The 20,115-nt window shown below is 54.6% G+C and overlaps 1 protein-coding gene across 7 annotated transcripts in view; it reads right to left on the bottom strand.

Annotated features, from left to right (window-relative positions):
* Positions 1-19,832, bottom strand: part of LOC133241591 (uncharacterized) — a 37,133-nt gene extending 17,301 nt beyond the window's left edge. The window contains exons 1-7 of one of the 7 annotated variants that reach the window (XM_061407321.1): positions 19,759-19,832; positions 19,415-19,524; positions 14,318-14,450; positions 9,269-9,397; positions 8,209-8,295; positions 7,224-7,334; positions 676-760 (exon numbers count right to left, since the gene is read on the bottom strand). In XM_061407321.1, the coding sequence (XP_061263305.1) occupies positions 676-760; positions 7,224-7,334; positions 8,209-8,295; positions 9,269-9,397; positions 14,318-14,431 (526 nt within the window). In that variant the 5' untranslated portion in view covers positions 14,432-14,450; positions 19,415-19,524; positions 19,759-19,832. Of the gene's footprint in view, positions 1-675; positions 761-7,223; positions 7,335-8,208; positions 8,296-9,268; positions 9,398-14,317; positions 14,451-19,414 lie in introns of all 7 variants that reach the window. The other 6 variants (XM_061407324.1, XM_061407322.1, XM_061407320.1 and 3 more) reach the window with 6 other exon arrangements.
* Positions 19,833-20,115: the final 283 nt, after the last annotated feature.

A 20,115-nucleotide genomic window follows, 5' to 3' on the forward strand; every position in this document is an offset into this window, starting at 1 on the left:
AAATGAAATGAAAACAAGTGTCCGTGCAAATGTACACAGATGGACACCTGTATACAAATGTCCACAGAAAGTTTATCGATAAGGGTCCCCAACTGGAAACATCCCAGATGGCCATTCCTGGGTGAATGGATGAAGTGTGGGCACTCACCCAAAGGAGCATTACTCAGCAGCAGCACGGGATGAACCGTTGATACAAACCACAACGCGAATGAGTCTCCAGATAATCCCGTTGAGTGTAAAAAGCTGTACAGGAAAGGGTACCCACTGCATAATGACACTTCTACGAAACTGCAGAAGATGTAGACCCACGTGTGGGGACAGACACCCGGAGGAGGCAGCGTGTGGTGGGGGAGGGGAGTGTTTGGGGGTGATGGACAAGTCCGTCCTCTTGACTTGGGGGTGGGTTCAGAGTGTATTCACACCTCAAGGTGTATCCAGCTGTGCGCACTGCAGTTCAGTACATGCCAATCATACCTCAGTAAAGATGCTCAGGAAAAAAGTGCTCAGTGCAGGAGGCGGGCGGGAGTTCAACCAGGAGGGATGAAAAGGGCTCGTAAGTGGCTTTTATGCATTTTTCTTTTCTTTTCTTATTTGGTGAAAGGGAGTGGGCAGCCAAAGGGATGGGCTGGGTGTGGGCTTGGGCTCTCAGGGGCGGGATTCCTCGGGGCCACTCACCAGCGGTGTGGCCAGAAGCATAGAGAGAAAGGACTCCTTGGTTGGCTAAATATAAGGCAGGCACACTGAAGGTCTCAAACAGGATCTGCGAGAGGCGTGGAAGCAGTCAGGGGGCGGTTTGCCTAAATTCCGTGCGCACACGAATCCCTCTGGCCAGAGGAACATGACTCCCCCAGAGGGATCCAGACAGCGGGGTCAGGAACGCCCCTCTTCATCCCAGCCCTGCCCTGACGACCTCTGTGACACCCTGTCTCCCCGTCTACAGAACGGGCCACACCCTTCCCAGGTACCAAAGGGTGAGCGCCTTCTGTGCTGTCTCAGGGCCTGCTAGAGGGCATCACGCCATCTTGTAAGCCACCGTTTCCTCACGGTGGGGAAAACACAGACTGCCAAAGCTTCTGAGAAGCCATTGCCTGTCCCTCCACTGAGTACACCCTTCTTTCCTCTCTCCGAGGGTGGGCAGACCCATGCCGACCAGGGTACTGGCCTTCCCCAGTCAGTAGAAATCGATCAGAGGCCAGACAAGACATTCAGGCAAGGCTCGATCGGGGTCCCTGTTGTGAAGGGGGCGTGGCAAGAACAAGCAGCAGGTGCCTGGCTGCCCCTGAGTGGGGATGAGCTGCGTCCTTACGCGGGGGAGGCTCAGGGTATGTCCAGGGGTGAGCAGAGGAGTGGTGTAGGTGGCTTGCCCGCCCCTCCGTGGTGCTGAGGGCAGGGGGCACCCGCAGGGCCCTGCTTCTGCCAGCACTACCCACTTTCTGTCAGTTTTTTTTTTTTTTTTGCAAGCTCTTCAGAAGTGGCAGTTGAGTTTTTCAGTCTCTTTGTATCTTTTGGTCCGAAATTTGTCCCCAGTGCACATGCACGCAGCTATTTTTGGTGTTGTATAGTTTCTTTGCTGGAGGAGAGGTGTGTCCCAGCGCAAGCACCACAGCAAAGGCCAGGTCCCAGGGCCTCCCGTCTCCAGACGTCATCGAAATTCCGACACTTGGACTTGGGACAACTCGCTTGTTTCATCACGATGGAGCAATGAAAGCTAATGGCTATTGTGTGTCAACTAACAGGCCAGGCACTTAGTCCAGACATGGCTTGGTCAGGAAATCTCTCCTGGGTGCCATGTACGGGGAGAAGGAACGCACAGAGGAGGCAGAGCCTCGTGTTTATGGCCCACGGTGGCGGCCCCCTGATGGGTGTGACGTAGGATCCCCCCAACCCCATCCACATGAGCGCCCAGCGGGCAAGAACGTGAGGGAACAGGTGGCAGGAGTGGGGCACAGGCTGCAGAGCACGCCGGGCACCGCCTCTGTGGCCCTGGTGGGGTGAGTGAACAATTTCCCAGCAAGATGGTGACACTGTGTCCACAGGACTACGGGTTCTTTTTTTTTTTAAGTTCCCTCAAGTCCTTCCTAAATCTTTTCCTTTTGGTTTTTTCTTTTTTCTTTTTTTGGCTGGGCTGGTTTGCTGCACGCTGGCTTTGGTCTGGGTGCGGGGGCTCCTCTCTAGTTTCGTGGCGGTGGCTTCTCTTGTTGCAGAGCCCGGGCTGCAGGCACACGGGCTCAGTAGCTGTGGTGAACGGGCTTAGCTGCCCCACGGCATGTGGAATATTCTCGGACCGGGGATCGAAGCTGTGTCCCCATTGAGCCTGTGGTTGCGTTGGCAAGAGGATTCTTAACCGCTGGCCCAGCAGGGAAATTGTATCGGTTCTTCTGATGGCGGGACTCACCGTGGTGTCACTCGGATGGATGGCAGGCAGGCTTCGTCACGTGCAGCTCCAAACCAGGGACAAGCACCAGGCTGCGCCGTGGGGGTGGGACGGGAGTACACCAGGAACAGGGTGAGCGGGAGCTGTCGGGGACAGAGCACCGGTGGCCTGCGGGGTGGTCTGCCAGGTTGCAAGGGATCCTTTGGGTCAGCTCGTTTGGCTAAGGTCATGGGCTCCTGTGCATAGAAGCAGACCTTAACGGTCTTGTATCCGGCTCTGAAGCAATTAGGGCAGGTATATAGCACTCCAGGACTCTTGCCTGGAAAATCCCATGGACGGAGGAGCCTGGTGGGCTGCAGTCCATGGGGTCGCTAAGAGTCGGACACCACTGAGCGACTTCACTTTCACTTTTCCCTTTCATGCATTGGAGAAGGAAATGGCAACCCACTCCGGTGTTCTTGCCTGGAGAATCCCAGGGACGGGGGAGCCTGGTGGGCTGCTGTCTATGGGGTCGCAGAGTTGGACACGACTGAAGCGACGCAGCAGCATAGGGCCCTGGGGTGTGTGACAGGACCACAGTCAGAGGGTTGGGGTGTGGGCTTAACCCGCTGCCCAAGAGGGAAATTAACCAGCCTCTAGCCAAGACCCCAAGCCAGGTCAAGACAGCCTTTTTAAACAGCATTATACATCTCTAGCCAAGACCCCAAGCCAGGTCAAGACAGCCTTTTTAAACAGCATTATACATCTCTAGCCAAGACCCCAAGCCAGGTCAAGACAGCCTTTTTAAACAGCATTACACATCTCTAGCCAAGACCCCAAGCCAGGTCAAGACAGCCTTTTTAAACAGCATTATACATGGAACACACACCACTGAGTGTGTGACTCACAGAGCGTGCTACCCTCTAAGGGGATTATTACAGAGCAGGGTTTGGGGGCTTGATGATTTACCACGAGAGGTGAGAACACACGTCTGCACGAAGATTAGCCTGTGAGTCTGTGCCATTCTTGGGCTCCCCCCACAACTGGATCCTGGAATTTGGATCCTAGTGGAGGTGGGAGGGCAGCTTTTACGATTCAGCTAGAGACCCTTCCCCTTAAAAACACCAAGAAAAAACCAGCTCCACTCCCCCTGGCCTGGCAAGAGCTTGGAAGGGTCTTCAGGGAACCTGAGGTCAAGCTCCCATTTCATAGATGAGAAAACAGAGGCTTAGGGACAAGAACCAGCATTTAGTGAGTGCTTGATGGTGCTAAGCATTGGGACAAGCGCTTCACAGAGTTAACTCATCTCATTTCCATGGCGCCCCCGGGTGATACCGTTATCATCCTCTGAGGGGGCACCAGGACACCGCGAGGACCAGTCACCCACCCGAGGTCACGGGGCCAGCACTTGGGGGCCTCAATGCCAGCCCACGCCCTTCCCTGTGTGCTGGGCTGACCCCACACTGGTTTCTCTCCTGGGACCTGGCCCCCAGAAATCCTCTTCAGATACACATTTATTCTCAGAGGAGAACCAGCCCCGCAATCCTCAGCCTGCTTGTCTCCAGGAGGAGACCCGGTTGTATCAGCTTCTGGACGGAGGGCCAAAGGCAGGGAGGGGACCGGCTGGAAGGCTGGGGCAGGACGGGGAGCTTGGCGCAGAGCTGCAGGTGTGAAGCCCCCTGTCCGCAGGGAGGGGGCATTCTGGGCCCCAGTGCAGCCGCCACGGCCGGCTGCCCAGGTTTGTCTGCAGAAGCCCCCGCCCTTCAGCACTGCTCCATCCTGGGCTGCGCTCCCAGGTCCCCTGCCCGGGGTGACCCACGGGGATCTGCCCGTGGGAGTCCCGAAGGGGAGACGAGGAGGTGGGAGAAGGCACTGGGCCGCTGGCGTGCCCACGCCCTCCCTCCTGGCCCCTCTGGCTGCTCGTGCCCCCTCCCTCCTGGCCCCTCTGGCTGCTGGTGCCCCCTCCCTCCTGGCCCCTCTGGCTGCTCGTGCCCTCCGGCTGCCCACTCAGCCCCGGCGGGTGTGTCAGCTCATTGCCAGCCCAGAGCCCTGAGCCTCTCCTGTGCCTGTTCTGAGACTTGGGCTCACCCATGTCTGTTGGCTCTTCAATAAACTCTCACCAACGCTACCCCATGTGGGCGTCCTTTGGTTTCCTGCTGGGATCCTGATACAATTAGGGAGTGAACTCAGAGACAGTCAGTCGTGGCAGAAGGGCAGGGAGCAGGCCTGGGGGTGGTGGGGAAGTGCCCGAGCCAGGCCTTGTGGCCGGCACTGCAGTTAGTGTGAGGCTGGTCAACTTGCCTGGGCACAGGGGGGCCAGACATTGGGTCAAACATGGGTCTGGGTGTGTCTGAGGGTGTTTCTGGATGAGACTGGCAATTAAGTTCATGTGCTAAGTGCTGTGCTCAGTCGCTCAGTCGTGGCCGACTCTTGCAGCCCCATGGACTGCGGCCCGCCAGGCTCCTCTGTCCATGAGATTCTCCAAGCAAGAATACTGGAGTGGGTTGCCATTTCCTTCTCCAGGGGATCTTCCCCACCCAGGTACTGGACCTGTGTCTCTTAAGTCTCCTACATTGGCAGGCAGGCTCTTTACCACTAGCGCCACCCACAGACTGAGCAAAGCAGATTGCTTTTCCCAAAATGAGTGTCGTAAAAGTGAAAGTGTTACTCATTCAGGCACGTTGGACTCTTTGTGACCCCATGGACTGTAGCCCGCCAGGCTCCTCAGTCCATGGGATTCTCCAGGCCAGAATACTGGAATGGGTAGTCATTCCCTTCTCCAGGGGATCTTTCCGACCCAGGGATCAAACCCAGGTCTCCTTCACTGCAGTCAGATTCTTTACCGCCTGAGCCACCAGGGAAGGTGGCTCTCATCTAATCAGCTGAAGGGCTGACTACAACAGAAGACCTGAACTTCCCTGAAGGAGAGGGCATTCCTCCTGCCTGACTGCCTTTGAGCTGGGACATCGGGTCTTTTTATTTCCTAATATATTCCTTATTATTATTTTATTTATTTTTGGCTGTGCTGGGTCTTTGTTGCTGCTCGGGTGTTTTCTAGTTGCAGCCAGCACAAGCTTCTTGTTACTGTGGCTTCTCTTGCTGTGGAGCCCAGGCTCCAGGGTTTGCAGCCTCAGTAAGCGCGACTCCCGAGCTCTGGAGCACAAGCTCAGTAGTTGCAGCACACGGGCTTCGTTGCCCGAGGCATGCGGAATCTTCCCAGATCAGGGATCGAACCGGTGTCTCCCTCGTTGGCAGGCAGATTTTTACCACTGAGCCCTCAGGAAATCCTGGGACATCAGTTTTTTTGTGGTTTTCGACTGACTTAGACCACTGGCTGTCCTGGGGTCCATCCTGCTGGCTGCAGATGCTGGGACTTGCCGGCTCCCATGATCCTCATTGACTCTTTACAATAATACGTATTTCTCCTTGTTGTCATTCAGTTGCTCAGTCATGTTCAATTCTTTGCAACCCCAGGGACTGCAGCACACCAGGCTTCCCTGTACATCACCATCTCCCAGAGTTTGGTCAAACTCTTGCCCATTGAGTTGGTGATGCCATCCAACTATCTCATCCTCTGTCGCCCCCTTCTCCTCCTGCCCTCAATCTTTCCCGGCATCAGGGTCTTTTCCAATGAGTTGGCTCTTCGCATCAGGTGGCCAAGGATTGGAGCTTCAGCTTCAGCATCAGTCCTTCCAGTGGATATTCAGGGTTGGTTTCCTTCAGGAGGGACAGGTCTAAATCCCTTGACTCTGTGGGTCTCCTCCACTGAATGTCTATCTCCTCCTGGTTCTGCTTCCCTGGGGAGCCCTGAACAAGACTGTCTGGAGCAGTGCGTTCCCTCGGAGGAAGGATGCTTCTGTCTCTCTCTTCTCTCTCCAGCTCACATGGGCCCCTTCGGGCACTGGGCATTCTCAAAGCTGCTGTCTGCTGTGGCAGGACTGAGGCTTATGCCAAGTCCACGTGCCTAGCATGGCCCACTGCCCACGTGCAGGGGAGGACTCGTGGGAGCCCCCGAGCCCTGTGTTAAATGAGGCAGGGCTCACATCTGTGCTGCGGTGGATGCTGCTCTGTTTCTGGGCCGCGGAGGGAACCTCCTCCCTGGGCAGGTGGTGCCTCCGGCCGCTGGGCATGCCTGCTGGGTCACCACTCACCGCAGGAAGCGCCGCTGGGCTCCAGGAGTCCGAGCCAGGTGGCAGAACCTGGCTGCTTGCTTCATTAGCTCGCTGACGTCCTCACTAGGCAGCCGTTGCGGCTCTTGCCCCACCTGGACCCCATACCAGCCCTGAGGAGGGCTCTGCCATCTGCACTGGGGGTGCATCCCCTTCCCCACCAGCCTTGACGGGCTCCGTCACCCAGTTCAACCCAGTTCAAGCTGAGGCAATCCAACCAGCACACATCACCCACTCCTTGGGGTTGCGGGGCAAGCCAGGGGTGAGGCCTAGAGGTGGAGGAGGCCCTGGAGCTTTTAAGTCAGGCTTAGACCCGCAGGCCGGACACACCGGGCATCAATGCTGAGAACACACTGCAAACACAGATCCCGGGGGTTGGGTGTGTCCACAGGCCACTCGCTGTGCAACCTCAGCCAACGACTGCCTCGGCTCCTGGAAGCCCCAGTTTCCCTGCCTGCCCAAAGGGGCACATAAGCGCCCTGCACGTAGCGTGGCTGCAGGTCCAGATGAAACCATCCAGCTTCAACAGCTTACCTGTGCTCGATGGTTTGTGAGCCCTCTGGTGGAAGCTGTCACTCTTGCTGATACCGAAAGGGTCAGGTCTCGCTGGCGTCTCTGTCTCTCCCAAGGTTGGGGAGGGGCCCCTGCCGCCCTCCACCAGCCTGCTCCCTGACCCCCGAGCTCCCCTCCTGGCCTCTTACCTGTGACAGTCTCTCTTTACTGGATATGGAGTTCAAGGGCGGCTCTGCCATCAGCAGAGGGTGCTGCTCTGGGGCGACGTGGAGCATCTGGTAGAAGGAATAGTGCCAGATCTGACGAGAGAGGGGGGCGACTGTCAGCGCCCCGCAGCCCCCACCCCGGCCCCTACCATTTCCCACCCAGGAGGAGGCCAGCCTCGGGCCGTGAGGACCGCAGGGAGGCCCCACAGAGAGGCCACGTCGAGAGGGGCCCGCTTGCTGGCCCTGCAGAGCAGCATCTCAGAAATGGGTCCTCCGGCTCTAGTTGAGCCTTCGGACGCTGCAGCCCCAGCCAACACCTGCCTGCAACCCCATGAGAATCAAGCCAGAACCACCCAGCTAAGCTGCCCCCGAGTTCCTGGCCCACGGAAACTGTGGGAGGTAACCGGTGACCATCCCTGTTTCCAGCCACTCCGTGTCGGGATGACCTTAAGCCTTGGATAGTTAACGCATCGTCCACGGCAATGTGATCCTGTTCAACTACATACAGAGCCCTCAGCTACTGAGAGAGTGGTTCAAGGCAGCTGTGTCCATCCCATCCATACTGCACTGGACATGGTTGGATGGCATCGCCGACTCAATGGGCATGAACTTGGGCAAACTCTGGGAGATAGTGAGGGACAGGGAGGCCTGGTGTGCTGCAATCCATGGGGTCACAAAGAGTCAGACACGACTGAGCGACTGAACAACAATAACAAAGATACACGGAGTGCAAACTTCACCACTGTAAGCTTCTTCCAGCTGTGCAGTCCAGGGCAGTAAGTGCATGAACACTGTCGCACAACCATCGCCTCCGTCCATCTCCAGAACTTTCTATCTCCCCGAACTGACACTCTGTCCCAGTAAACACTAACTCTCCATCCCCTCCCCCAGCCCCTGGTCCCCAACCTCCCACTCTCTGTCTCCATGAATTGGATGACCCTCGGTCCTCATAGAAGTGGCGTCGTACGTTACTGTCCTTCTGTGACTGCCCCATTTCACTGAGCATCCTGTCCTCAAGGTTCACCCCCGTTGTAGCTGTGTCAGGATTTCCTTCCTGTTAAAGACCAGATACAATTCCACTGTGTGGAAGGGCCACGTTGCGTGCGTCCAGTCATTCACTGAAGGACACTTAGATCATGTCTACCTTTTAGCTGCTGTGAATCTTACTGCTATGAACACACGTGTACAAATATCTCTTCCTGGCCTTGCTTCCAAGTCTTTGGGGATTCACTGTGAAGGGGGATTGCTTCCCTGGTGGCTCAGACAGCAAAAATCTTCTGGAGACTGATTGATCTACAGGATACCCTGGGTTCGATCCTTGGGTTGGGAAGGTTTCCTGGAGAAGGGAATGGAAACCCACTCCAGTACTCTTGCCTGGAGAATTCCATGGACAGAGGAGCCAGGTGGGCTACAGTCCACAGGGTCTCAAAGAGTCGGACACGACTGGGTGACTAGCACGCTCACGTTCGCGGTGATTCTAGCATGATTTTGGGGAATCACCGTATTGTTCCCTATAGTGACTGCACTGTTTTACATTCCCACCAAGAGTGTCTGAGAATTCCAAATTTCTGACTCCTCATTCTCACCAACATTTGTCATTTGGTGGAGGGTGAGGGGTGAGGTGTTTATTTGTTTTTAAGATAACAGTCATCTTAATAAGTGTGGAGCATGTTTCAGATTTTTTTTTAATCCATTGTCTCCTTTAATTCTCACATCAGTGTTACATGGTAGGAAAAGTTATATCCCTTTCCTACAGATTAGGAAACTGAGGACTAGAGAGCCAAATTACGGGTCCAAAATGATGCAGGTCATGCGTGATGGAGACGGGATTCAGGCCCAGGTCTGTGGTTCTAAGACCTGTATGGTGAGTACTGCGATGTAGCATCTCCAGAGACCCAGAGCCGGGAGATGCCGGGAGAGCCCTGGATGTTGTCTGTACGTCCCTTCTGAGGTGCCGGGCAGCAGGCCACCCCAGGCATTGGTGGGGGCCCTTGAGCACAGCCCACCCAACAGCAGCCGCCGCCTACCTTCTCCATGTCGTCCCAGTTGGTGATGGCAGCCCTAGAGACGGGGTATAAGAGGTTGAGTTTCCCTTGGTTTTTCGGAACCTCATTTCCAATGAACCAGTCTTCCTCCTCCATTCCCACCAACAGCTTCTGAAACACACAGGCCAGGCCACGTCTGCCCTCAGCAGCATCTCCCTTGACTTGGGTCTGTGGGTGCACAGTGGACGGCGGGGAGCCCCAGCGTGATGCCGGGACCACTCCGGGTCACAGCACTGCTGCTGGTGGCCCCCTCAGACCCCCACACTGTGTCAAAATGCTGCTAAGGGGTTTCAGCAGATGACCAGCAAGCAGAAGGTGCACCCAGGAACCCCTGCTGGGACGGGCTCTTGTCCGCTTTGTAGGTGAGGAGACTAAGGCCACAGAGAGAGGGGTGGGAAGGAAGGAGCTCTGGAGGTGGGGGTGGGGGCGGACACACTGGCTTCTATCTTTGCTTTGGAAAGTAAGCAGGGCGAGTCTCCAATTTAATATAATCCGTTATTTGGGGGAAGACAAATCTACTTTCATGCAGGTTAAACCATGCATTCCATCATTTGGAAACAATCTGAGAGTCAGCTCTGTGTTAATCTGAGTCCACCAAGAACCAGACACCAAGAGGAGATGAACAGTACAAGGATTTTATTCGGGAACACGCAGATGAGGAGAGACACAGGCTGTCGTCCGATTCTGAGGCCAGGACAGCAGGCTGGATGGGCGACCTGGAGGAGTCCTTGAGCCAAAGTCATTCATCAGGGTCATTCATTCATTCGTGTCTCCCAGAAGTGGGTCTGCCTGGCTGTCCCTGCCGTGCTCCGTTGTTGGCTACGAGTCATCTGTGGGCAGCACGGCCCTGGTGTCCCGGGGCAGGCTGGTGCTGGTGTGGAGGCAGGGGGCTGCGGTGGTGTGCTGGTGCACGCGGGCCATGCTGCATGGTGCCAGGCTGCGATGGTGCATGCGGCAATGATGCTGGTGATCCAACGGCCTGGTGGTGCCAGGCTGCCCTGCTGCAGCGGATTTCAGAGAAAGGCCCCTCAGGGAGCACCACAGCTCCTCCGCACAGAGCTCTTCCATCTCAGGAATTTGTATTTTAGGTGGAAGAGGCCGTGCGCCTCACGCATGGAGTCTGCTCTGTCTGAGCTCCGCTTCCTTCTCTGGCTGGTGTGACAGTGGCCGGCCACAGTGTTGCCAGGGATGAAGTCTAGTAAGTCTGTGGCTCGGAAAACATTTTATAAACCGAAAGTATCCGCTGACACAAGGGGCAGATTTCAGCTCAGCCCAACCTTCATGAGAAGGGAGAGGAACCAGGGGTGCCTGTGGGAATGAGGAAGAGGCAGCCTTGTCCTGGTTCAATGTGGATGGAGCTCGGGTCTGACGGCTGCTTTGGTTACAGTGGTTGCGTGACTCTGGGCAGAGCCTGTCCCACCCCTCCATGGCCAGAGGTCCCCCACGAGGGGTCTCCCTGCCCTCCTGCTGCCACACAGAAGGGCCCGGGAGGGACCATGGTGTGGTTGGCACAGATGGAAATGAGCCCATGCGGAGCATCCTGCCATGTGCCGACCCCTCTTGGAGGCAGAAGCTTCACCAGGGACTTGCCCGAAGCCCGGACAGGTGGCACCAAGATGCCTTACAGAACACGAAGACTGAGAACCCAGTAGGCTGCGGTTCCGATAGAGGGTTTGCTGCCTGATCATTCGTCTTGGTCACACGGTGCCATTTTGGTGAGGAATTTGAACTTTTTTGCAGTAATCTTGTGCCTCCCCAGGTATGTAACCTGCACTGTTTCTCATTGAACCTCTTTGTAGAGTGAACAGGTATTACACCCTCCCTGGGGCTGTAGCATGTTGTTCTGTGGGCCAACATTAATTTTTTTTTTTTTTTTTAGGATTTAGGCTATTTCTTTATTTCTTTCTTTTAGTTAGAGGATAATTACAATATTGTGATGGTTTTTGCCATACATCAACATGAATCAGCGTTAGTTATAACCCCTCCCTCTTGAACCCCCTTTCCCACCGCTTTAGGTTCAGTGTTAAGTTTGACCTTGCAGGACAAATGATCACACCTGTTGGGGCAAGAGATGTCACATTGAGGGCTTCAAACAGAGGGACGGAGTACAGGGAGGCGGTTACACCGCGCTGGGAGTCTGAAAGCGCAAGAAAGGCAGAGAGTAGGACCCCCTGGAGGCCGCCTGACTGTGGGAAGAACCCGGCAGTGGGTTTGCAGAACAAAGGCTCAGAGGAGGTCCCTCAGGGCTGGGAGGGGCTCTCCTGGGGCCGCAGGGCGATCCTTGGATGGAGGGGAGGATGAGGGCTGCCTGCTGCTGGGGGGTAGTGGGCTGAACAGTGTGGGAAAGCAGGCAGCCTGCCCCTCCTGCCGCCTTCCGAGTGGCTTTGGTGCCTCCTACTTGCACAACCTCTCAGAGGCCGGCTGGTAGAGGAGCCCCAGCTCCAGCATCAGAGCAGAGCAGAGGTTTGAATGGCAGTTCCTGAGATAGGTCCACGTGTAGGCCCCAGAACCCACATGAGCGCGACCTTGCTTGGGAACAGGGTCTTTGCCGATGTGACTCATTTAGGGATCTGGAATGCGGCTGGATTTAGGGCAGGGAGACCCAGTGGCAAGTGTCCTTATGAGAAGGGAAGGGAGAGTGAGCAGAGAAGGGGAAGGAGGAGAGAGAAGCCACGTGATGACGGAGCCACACGCCGCAGAGATCCAGCCTCAGGCCGTGAATGCCACCGGAAGTGGGAAGACGCCGGGAGGACCCTCCCCCAGACCCTGGAAAATGTGGTCCTGCAACACGCTGTCACCTGTTGTATAAGTAAACAGAGGGTGTCGCGGCCAACAAGCCCCCCGACTGTGCACCCACAGGGGACTCGGGATGGAGAAAAGCAGATGCCGGCCCCAGACAGCTGAAAGCGCTAGTCGCTCAGTTGTGTCCAACTCTTTGCAACCTCATGAACTGTACCCCACCAGGCTCCCTGTCCATGGGATTCTCCAGACAAGATTGCTGGAGTGGGTTGCCATTACTTTCTCCAGGGGATCTTCCCAACCCAGGGATTGAACCCAGGTCTCCTGCATTGCCGGTGGATTCTTTACTGTCTGAGCCACCAGGGAAGTCCAAGAATACTGGAGTGGGCAACCTATTCCTTCTCCAGGGGATCTTCCCGACCCAGGGATCAAACCTGCATCTCTGAATTGGCAGGCGGGTTCTTCACCAGACGGTCGAAGTGCATATCAAAGGAATGATTCCAACGAGCCCAGACTCTTGCCTCTTCCCGTATAGAGAAGACCGCTAAATTTATTGACTTGAGATATGTGCTTTTCCTTAACTAAGAGCAATCTTGTAATGTATCGACTACCTGGTTTTCATCACAAAAACCCCTATATCCCCTGGTTCCTCCCTTACCCTGCAGAGCAGATCCTCAGAGCGACCTGAGAGCCTGTCTACTGGACCGAAGTCCCTCCGTAAGTCTACCGAACAAAACAGAATTCTCAGCTTTGAGGCTGTGCTGGTTTGTCTCTTTGCTTCCGTCGACAACACCTTGATTCTGGACCTGCGGCTCCAGAACCAGGAGGATCCGAAGTTACGCTGTCTCGGCACCAAGACAGCAGCCCTCGTCACAGCCTCCCCAGGGCACTAACCCAGCAGCAGCTACAACAGATGAAGTATAAGCCTCCCTCCGCCACGCACCCCCAGCTAACTCCCACTCCCCCCTCCCAACTGTTGAGTAGATAAACCCCTACAAAGCAGGGTGGGCGAGGGGGGAGGCAAATGCTTTTCCATCCTCTTGAGGCTGGTGGGGAATTATTCAGAGACAGTTTAGTTTCCGAGAGAGAGTGGACAGCAGAGAGGGCTCAAAGGTCCCAAACCGTTGGGAGGCAGGAGCCAGGGGAGGCCCCTGGCCAAGCTGGTGCTTCTGGGGACACGGCGGAAGGAGGGCAGGGGCCAACAGACAGTCTGCTCCTTCCTGGCCTTGACCGGTGGCTGTCACGGTGGCCGGAGCTCTGCCTGCAGCTGTGCGTTGGGAGGGCAGCCTGGAGGGGTGTCGGGACCCCTCTCTCACCCAGCTGAGCCGCAGTAAGTGGATTAAGCAGGGCTCTTGCAGCCTTTTCTTATCTCCAGTGTTCGCACCACCCCAGACTCCCAAGCCCACGGGACCGGAAGTCAGCTGCCACCACTAGCAACAAAGGCTAGACATGGGGAGCTTGGGCGGCTCTTCCGGGAGGTCGGGTGGCTCAGGCCCCAAGGAAACCCGCACACCCGACAGGTCCCCCTGCCTCTGACTCTGGCAGCCCTGCCTCTTCCTGCGCCCGCCCCCCCCCGCCCCCCCTACCCCCCCCCTTCCTCTCTCTGCTTCTTGGATGCACAGGACGAGCCCATCTGGCTCCAGGGGACGCGGCTGGAGGGGCAGCCAGGAGACACAGAAGGAGGGAGGGGATGGCCTCAGAGAGAAGGGGCTCAGACAGGGCAAGGCTGGTGCTTCCTTCCCCTCCCCCAAGAAAGCACACTTTCATCACTGCTTAAAGCATGTTATCAGTTGAACTGCGTCCCTCCCAGAAAACTCTGTGCTGAAGCCCTGACCTCAGGGTGTGGCTGTATCGGGAGCCAGGCCCTTAAAGAGGTGATTACAGTAAAATGAGGTCACGAGGGTGGGCCCTAGACCCACAGGACTGGTGTCCTTATAAGAAGAGGAGGTCAGGACACAGACACACAGAGGGACGACCCTGTGAGGACACAGGGAGGAGACGGCTGTCTGCACACCCAGGAGGGGGCCTCAGGAGGACCGGCCCTGCCCACAGCTGGGTCTGGGATTCCAGCCTCCACGCCTGGAGAGAGTAATTGTCTGGTGTTTAAGCTGCCCCGGCTGTGGGCCTTTGTCCCAGCAGCTTGAGCAAAGCAACACAAAGCAAAAGATGAAGCAATGTGTAGCGATCTTGAGCCAGGTCCTCTTGGTGGGATGTCTTAAGACAAGGCTCAAGGCCCTTTGAATCTTAGCTGGGGAGGGGCTGCGGCCCCCAGGGAGGACGCCTGGCACTCACCTCGTGGCGGAGTTTCCCGAGGATGGTTGGGAACACGGCCAGGGGTGCCTCTGTCCCCGCGAAGCCCACCTTGCTGAAGCCCGAGCCGTAGTCACAGATAAGGGGCACATTCATGGCGCCGCGTGTGAGCCAGCTGCAGGGAAGACAGAGGGTGCGGCTGTTTGTACTGTTTGCAAGGTGCCAACCTGAGGAGCAGCTGCAGTGCCAGGTAGGATCTCAGCTCTGGGCACCCAGAGTTGGGCCTGCCTGCGGGGTGAGCTGCATCTGGATGCACTGGGCAGTTTGCTGGAGTGGCCGGGGTCTCAGATGACCACCTGCGCTGGCTGCCCTGGAGCCGTGTGGCTTTTGCCGGGTGCAGCCCATGACCTGCTTCACTGGGGTCTCCTGAAGCACTCCCTTCACCGTTCGCCCAGCCGGGGGTTTGGCCAGGGGGCCCCGGGAGGTTCAGTGGCCCTGGTGGTCTGCATGCTGGTGTCACGGCCAGACCCCCAACCCCTCTCCTGGGAGGCCTCCTGCACCTCCTGGCCCCAGGTCAAAATCAATCCCTCCCCTCCACTTGGCTTCTAGACAGCTTCTTCCAGGTTTTGGCAAGTTTGGAAAACATGAGAAGAATAAAGAAGGAAATCTCAACCTAAAACTGGTTCAGAGTGGGGAGGGATTTGCCTCCAACTGGCCGACTCCCTGAGCCTGCTGGTCACTGGAGAAGGGGGTAGGGCTGCTGAACCCAGGACAGAGGAGTCCCTCAAGGGGCACTCTCCTGCTTTACCCCAAATTCTCATGGAGCCAGGAGTCACTTGTGAGTCTAAATATTCAGTATCAACACAGAGAAGCAAAAATCTACAAAGGGTGTCATGGAGATTGGAAGGGAAAGGTTCAGACCATTAGGAGAAGGAACTGGAGCTTCCCTGGTGGCTCAGTGGTAAAGAACCTGCCTGCCAGTGCAGGAGACGCGAATTCAACCCCTGATCCAGGAAGACCCCACGTGCTGAGGAGCAACTAAACTATTGAGCCTGTGCTCTGGAGCTCGGGAACTGCAACCACTGAGCCCACTCACTGTGACTATCGAAGCCCATGCACCCTAGAGCCTGCTGCTTCATGACAAGAGATGCCACCGCAATGGAAGCCTGTGAGCTGCAGCTAGAGAGTAGCCCCCCAATCACTGCAACTAGAAAAAAGCCCACACGGCAACAGCACAGTGAAATTAAATAAAGCTATTTAAAAATCACTTTAATCCAATGTGATAAGGGCTGTGCATAGGAGGCAACGTTCTAAGTCAGCCTGGGAGGACTTGGACGAGGAGCTGCACCCTCAGACTGACAAGAGAGGGGGGAGTATTCTTTTTCTCTTTGTTCTATTTTGTGATGATATACATCCATGCCTCAGTGGTAAAGAATTCACCTGACAATGCAGGAGACATGGGTTCAGTCCCTGGGTCAGGAGGATCCCCTGGAGAAGGAGATGGCAACCCACTCCAGTATAACTGTCTGAAAAATTTCATGGACAAAGGAGCCTGGGGGGCTACAGCCCATGGGGTCACAAAAGAGTCAGACATGACTTAGCGCCTAAACAACAACAACATCCAGGTGAGGCTCGGCACTGCCACGTGCCCCTCACAGCACTTGACCTCTCCCCTAAACAAACGTTGAGGTTAATTATTTAAGTAATGAGGCCCAAAGCAATATTGGCTTGCTGTCCTAGGATCCCAGGCTTCTTGGTCTAGTCCGGAGGACATCACATTTACATATTTAGAATTAAGTATTTGTATGCACAAGTTGGAGGAGGAAATGGCAACCCACTCCAGTATTCTTGCCTGGAGAATCCTGTGGACAGAGGAGCCTGGTGGGTTGCTGTCTATGGGGTCGCACAGAGTCAGACACGACTTAGCAGCAGCAGCAGCATGCATGCATGTTAATGCATATCAGCAAACTGTCTGCAGAGGGTGGCAGCAGAAGAAGGCTTCTGGTGCAGCGTTTTCCATCCTGGATCCCAGGTCTTGCAGCCCAAGAGTGCACACAATGCGACCTGGGACGGTGCCGCCCTTCAAGATGCTGGGCTCTACTCTGCTTCTTCCTGCAAAGCTGTCGTCTCCTGTGTGTCCTGGCTGCCCCCTGGTGGCCGCTCACTAGACCACAGCTCTCAGATCCAAGTTAGGAAAGATTGCACACGTTCTTCCTTCTGGAGCCAAGAAAGGCTTTCAGCCCTTCAACTGACCTCTAACACAATGCAGAGTAATTTGACAACATTAAAAAAATTTCAAGTACAAGAAGGAAAGGGAGAGGCAGTTTTTCTTCTTCTCTTTTTAAAATTGTAGTTGATTTACTATGTTTTATTTCTGCTGTGCAGCAATGTGATTCAGTTACACATTCTTAGCCATTGCGGCTTATCACAGGGTAGTGACTACAGTTCCCTGGGCTGCCCAGCAGGACGGTGCTGTTTATCCATTCTAAGTGCCACCGTTTGCATCTGCTAACCCCAAACTCCACTCCAGCCCTCCCCACTCCTGCCCTCGGCAGCCGCAAGTCTGCTCTCTGCGTCTGTGAGTCTGTCTCTGTTTCACAGACTCGTTCATTTGTGTGGTATTTTAGATTCCACATATAAGTGCTATCACATGGTACTGTCTTTCTCTATCTGACTTACTTCGCTTAGTCTGGTCATCTCCAGGTCCATCCTGCAAATGGCAGGATGCAAATGGCCTTGCAGCTGCAAATGGCATTGTCTTGCTCTTTTGCATGGCTGAGTCGTATTGCGTTGTGTGTGTGTGCACCACATCTTCTTCACCCATTCACGGGTCGATGGACACTTAGGTTGCTTCCATGTCTTAGCTATTGTAAATAGCGCTGCTGTGGACACTGGGAGCCTTGTATCCTTTCAAACTAGAGTTTTGTCTGGAGAAATGCCCAGGAATGTGTTGCTGGATCACACAGTGACTTTTTTTTTCAGTTTTCTGAGGAACCTCTGTGCTGTTTTCCACAGCGGTTGCACCAGCTTGCCTTCTCTCCAGCAGTGTAGGACGGCTCCCTTTGGGAGGGGCAATTCTAACACATTTGTACTTAACTTAAATATCCAGTTCTGGGTCCTGAAAGAATACACAGGCGCTGTCTCTATCCTGTAGAGGTGATGAGTCCATCTCATACAGAGGGTCACACGCATGGCCCGTGGGCCCCTTCCAGCTTCCGTCTGTTTTCTTAAAGTTTTATTGGCACACAGCCACACCCATTTGTCTACATACTGTCTCTGGTCCTTTCTTACTACAGCAGCAGCATCGAATGGTTGTGACTGAGGCCGTCTGACCCGCAAAGCCTAAAGGATTTCCTAGTTGGCTTTTTCTGGAAAACATCTGCCCACTCCTGGGTGCACCGGTTCATGGTGACACCTGCAAAATGGACTCTGGTTAGCTTGGAAAGACGTTTCCTCTGTGGATTTGATTTTTCATCAGTTCGTTCCAAAGATTATTGCAGAGCTACTGTGTGCCAGGCATTATTTCTGGTCAGAAAAGATGCTTGATGTTTTCAATCTTGGAGAGCATCCATATTTTCAGTTTGGACAATAGTCATGCCAGTTACCAGCATTTTCCACCCAAAATGGCATCTCACTCTTTTTCAGCTTCCACACCAAGCCCACCACCTGGACCAAAGTTTCACCCATTCAACACAGCTTCCCTGTCCGCTAGACTGAAATTTATCATGGGTGCCCTCTCCTCAGTCACCTGTATCCCGATAGTGTTGGAGGCCAAATTCATCCTCCAGAGAGAACAACAGCAATGAACAGTCCACCTCACCTGGTCAGGTCCCACAGGAAGGGAGAGGAAATCTGGGTCTGGTTTTGCACCTGCTGTTAAGTCAAGGCTCTGCTCCCTGAAGTCCTTAGACCTCCACTAAAGATTTCTTCACCTGTGTCCCCCTGGCTTGTGTCACTGATGAGAAATGCAAATGCTTGTGAATTTCAAATACACATTTGGAAGAAAATGCTGACGTATTTTCATTTACCAGCAGCCATAAGCAGCCCCAAATGGACCCTTCTCCTTCATAGAATCTTAATTTAAACGTGACTGCGTGGAGCTGTTTGGATACATGAAAAGGAACCCAGGCTGCTTTGCTGTGTGTTTTGCCAGGAGCCCCTGACTCTGGGGCCTGGGAGTCTGCTCAGGTGCCCAGACTCACAAAAATTGGGGAATACCTGAGACTTTGAGAATTGAATTCCAGACCGTTTTAGATGTAATTTGGTTAAATCCCTACTTAGAAGTCTTTTATATATATATCTGAAGGAAGAAGATTAAAGGAAGCATCAAGAGAAAGCTTGATGAGGAATTGCCTGGTGGACTATTGGTTAAGAATCTGCCTACCAATGCAGGAGACATGGGCTCGATCCCACGTCTGGGAAGATGCCACAGGCCGTGGGGCAACTAAGCCCTCACGCCACAGCCACTGTGCCCACCTGCCCGCGAACGTGTGCGCCACAGCAAGAGAAGCCACTGCAGTGAGAAGCCCACCCGCCAAAGCAAAGACCTAGTGTAGACAAACACAAAATTTTTAAATTTTTTTCTTTTTTGGAAAAGAGAAAACATGAAGCCATTCATTTTTGTTGGTGGTGGTGTTCAGTTGCTAAGTCGTGTCCAAATCTTTGTGACCCCATGGACTGCGCACGCCAGGCCTCCCAGTCTCTCATCTCCCAGAGCTTGCATAACTAAGTTCATGTCCATCAAACCATCTCATCCTCTGCTGCCCTATTCTCCCCCTGCCCTCAATCTTTCCCAGCATCAGGGTCTTTTCCAATGAGTCAGTTCTTGGCATCAGGTGGCCAAAGGATTGGAGCTTCAGCTTCAGCATCAGTCCTTCTAATGAGTATTCAGGGTAGATTTCCTTTAAGATTGATTGGTTTGATCTCCTTGCAGTCCAAGGGACTCTTATGAGTCTTCTCCAACACCACAGTTCGAAAGCATCATTTCTTCAGTGTTCTTCCTTCATTATGGTCCAGCTCTCACATCAGTACATGACTACTGGAAAGACCATAGCCTTAACTATACACACCTTAGTCAGCAAGAAATTTGAAATTCCCAAGCACATCTTGCTTCTTGGAAAGCAACCAGTCCCTTCTTACCTCCAAGTTCCCAGGGAAGACACGTGGCAGGTGCAGGCCTGGTTCTCAGGGGAAGGGTTCTCGTTTATTCAGTGCTGAACCATCAGTCTCGTTCAGCAACATTTCTCTTTCTGTTAGAAAAAAGATTTCAAAGTCCTCTAATTAAACAGTGAAAGCATCTAGGCCAAACCAGAGGTGCCGAAACAAAGAGCTGAATGACCATCACAAACAGTGCAGCCCACTAACGACCCCCCTGCCCCGTCCACTGAAGAAAAGACCCTCCATAAAACTGAGCTATCTGGTTAACTGAAACTTCGTGAACATGACATTTGCAAACACACAAGCCCCTCAAGGAGATGACAAACCTCTCTGCCTGCTTCACCAAGGATGCTGGCCATGGGGTGGCCTTGTCTTGGTGGCCTGGGGCCACCATGATGCAGAACAATCACACTGTGCTGTGACACAGCTGTGACCTCAGGGTCCTGCCCTGACATCAGCTCCAGCCTGCCAGGTCCCGGCTTGCCGTCCAGTGTTTACAACCTCCTTTCTGCTTTTCCTGTATCCACTCTTGTGGTTGTTCTGGCGTGTGGGGCCCTCCAGGAATAGGCCCTGCTGCAGAAGAATGGAGATGCAGGCCCTTGCCAGACCCCTGAGGCCTGCCCCTGGGATGTGAGCTCCGGGCACTGGAGGAGAGTTGACTGTTAGGCAGAGCTGCCTTCAGC

The sequence above is a fragment of the Bos javanicus genome, chromosome 29 (genome assembly GCF_032452875.1).
Source record: "Bos javanicus breed banteng chromosome 29, ARS-OSU_banteng_1.0, whole genome shotgun sequence".
Lineage (NCBI taxonomy): Eukaryota > Metazoa > Chordata > Mammalia > Artiodactyla > Bovidae > Bos > Bos javanicus.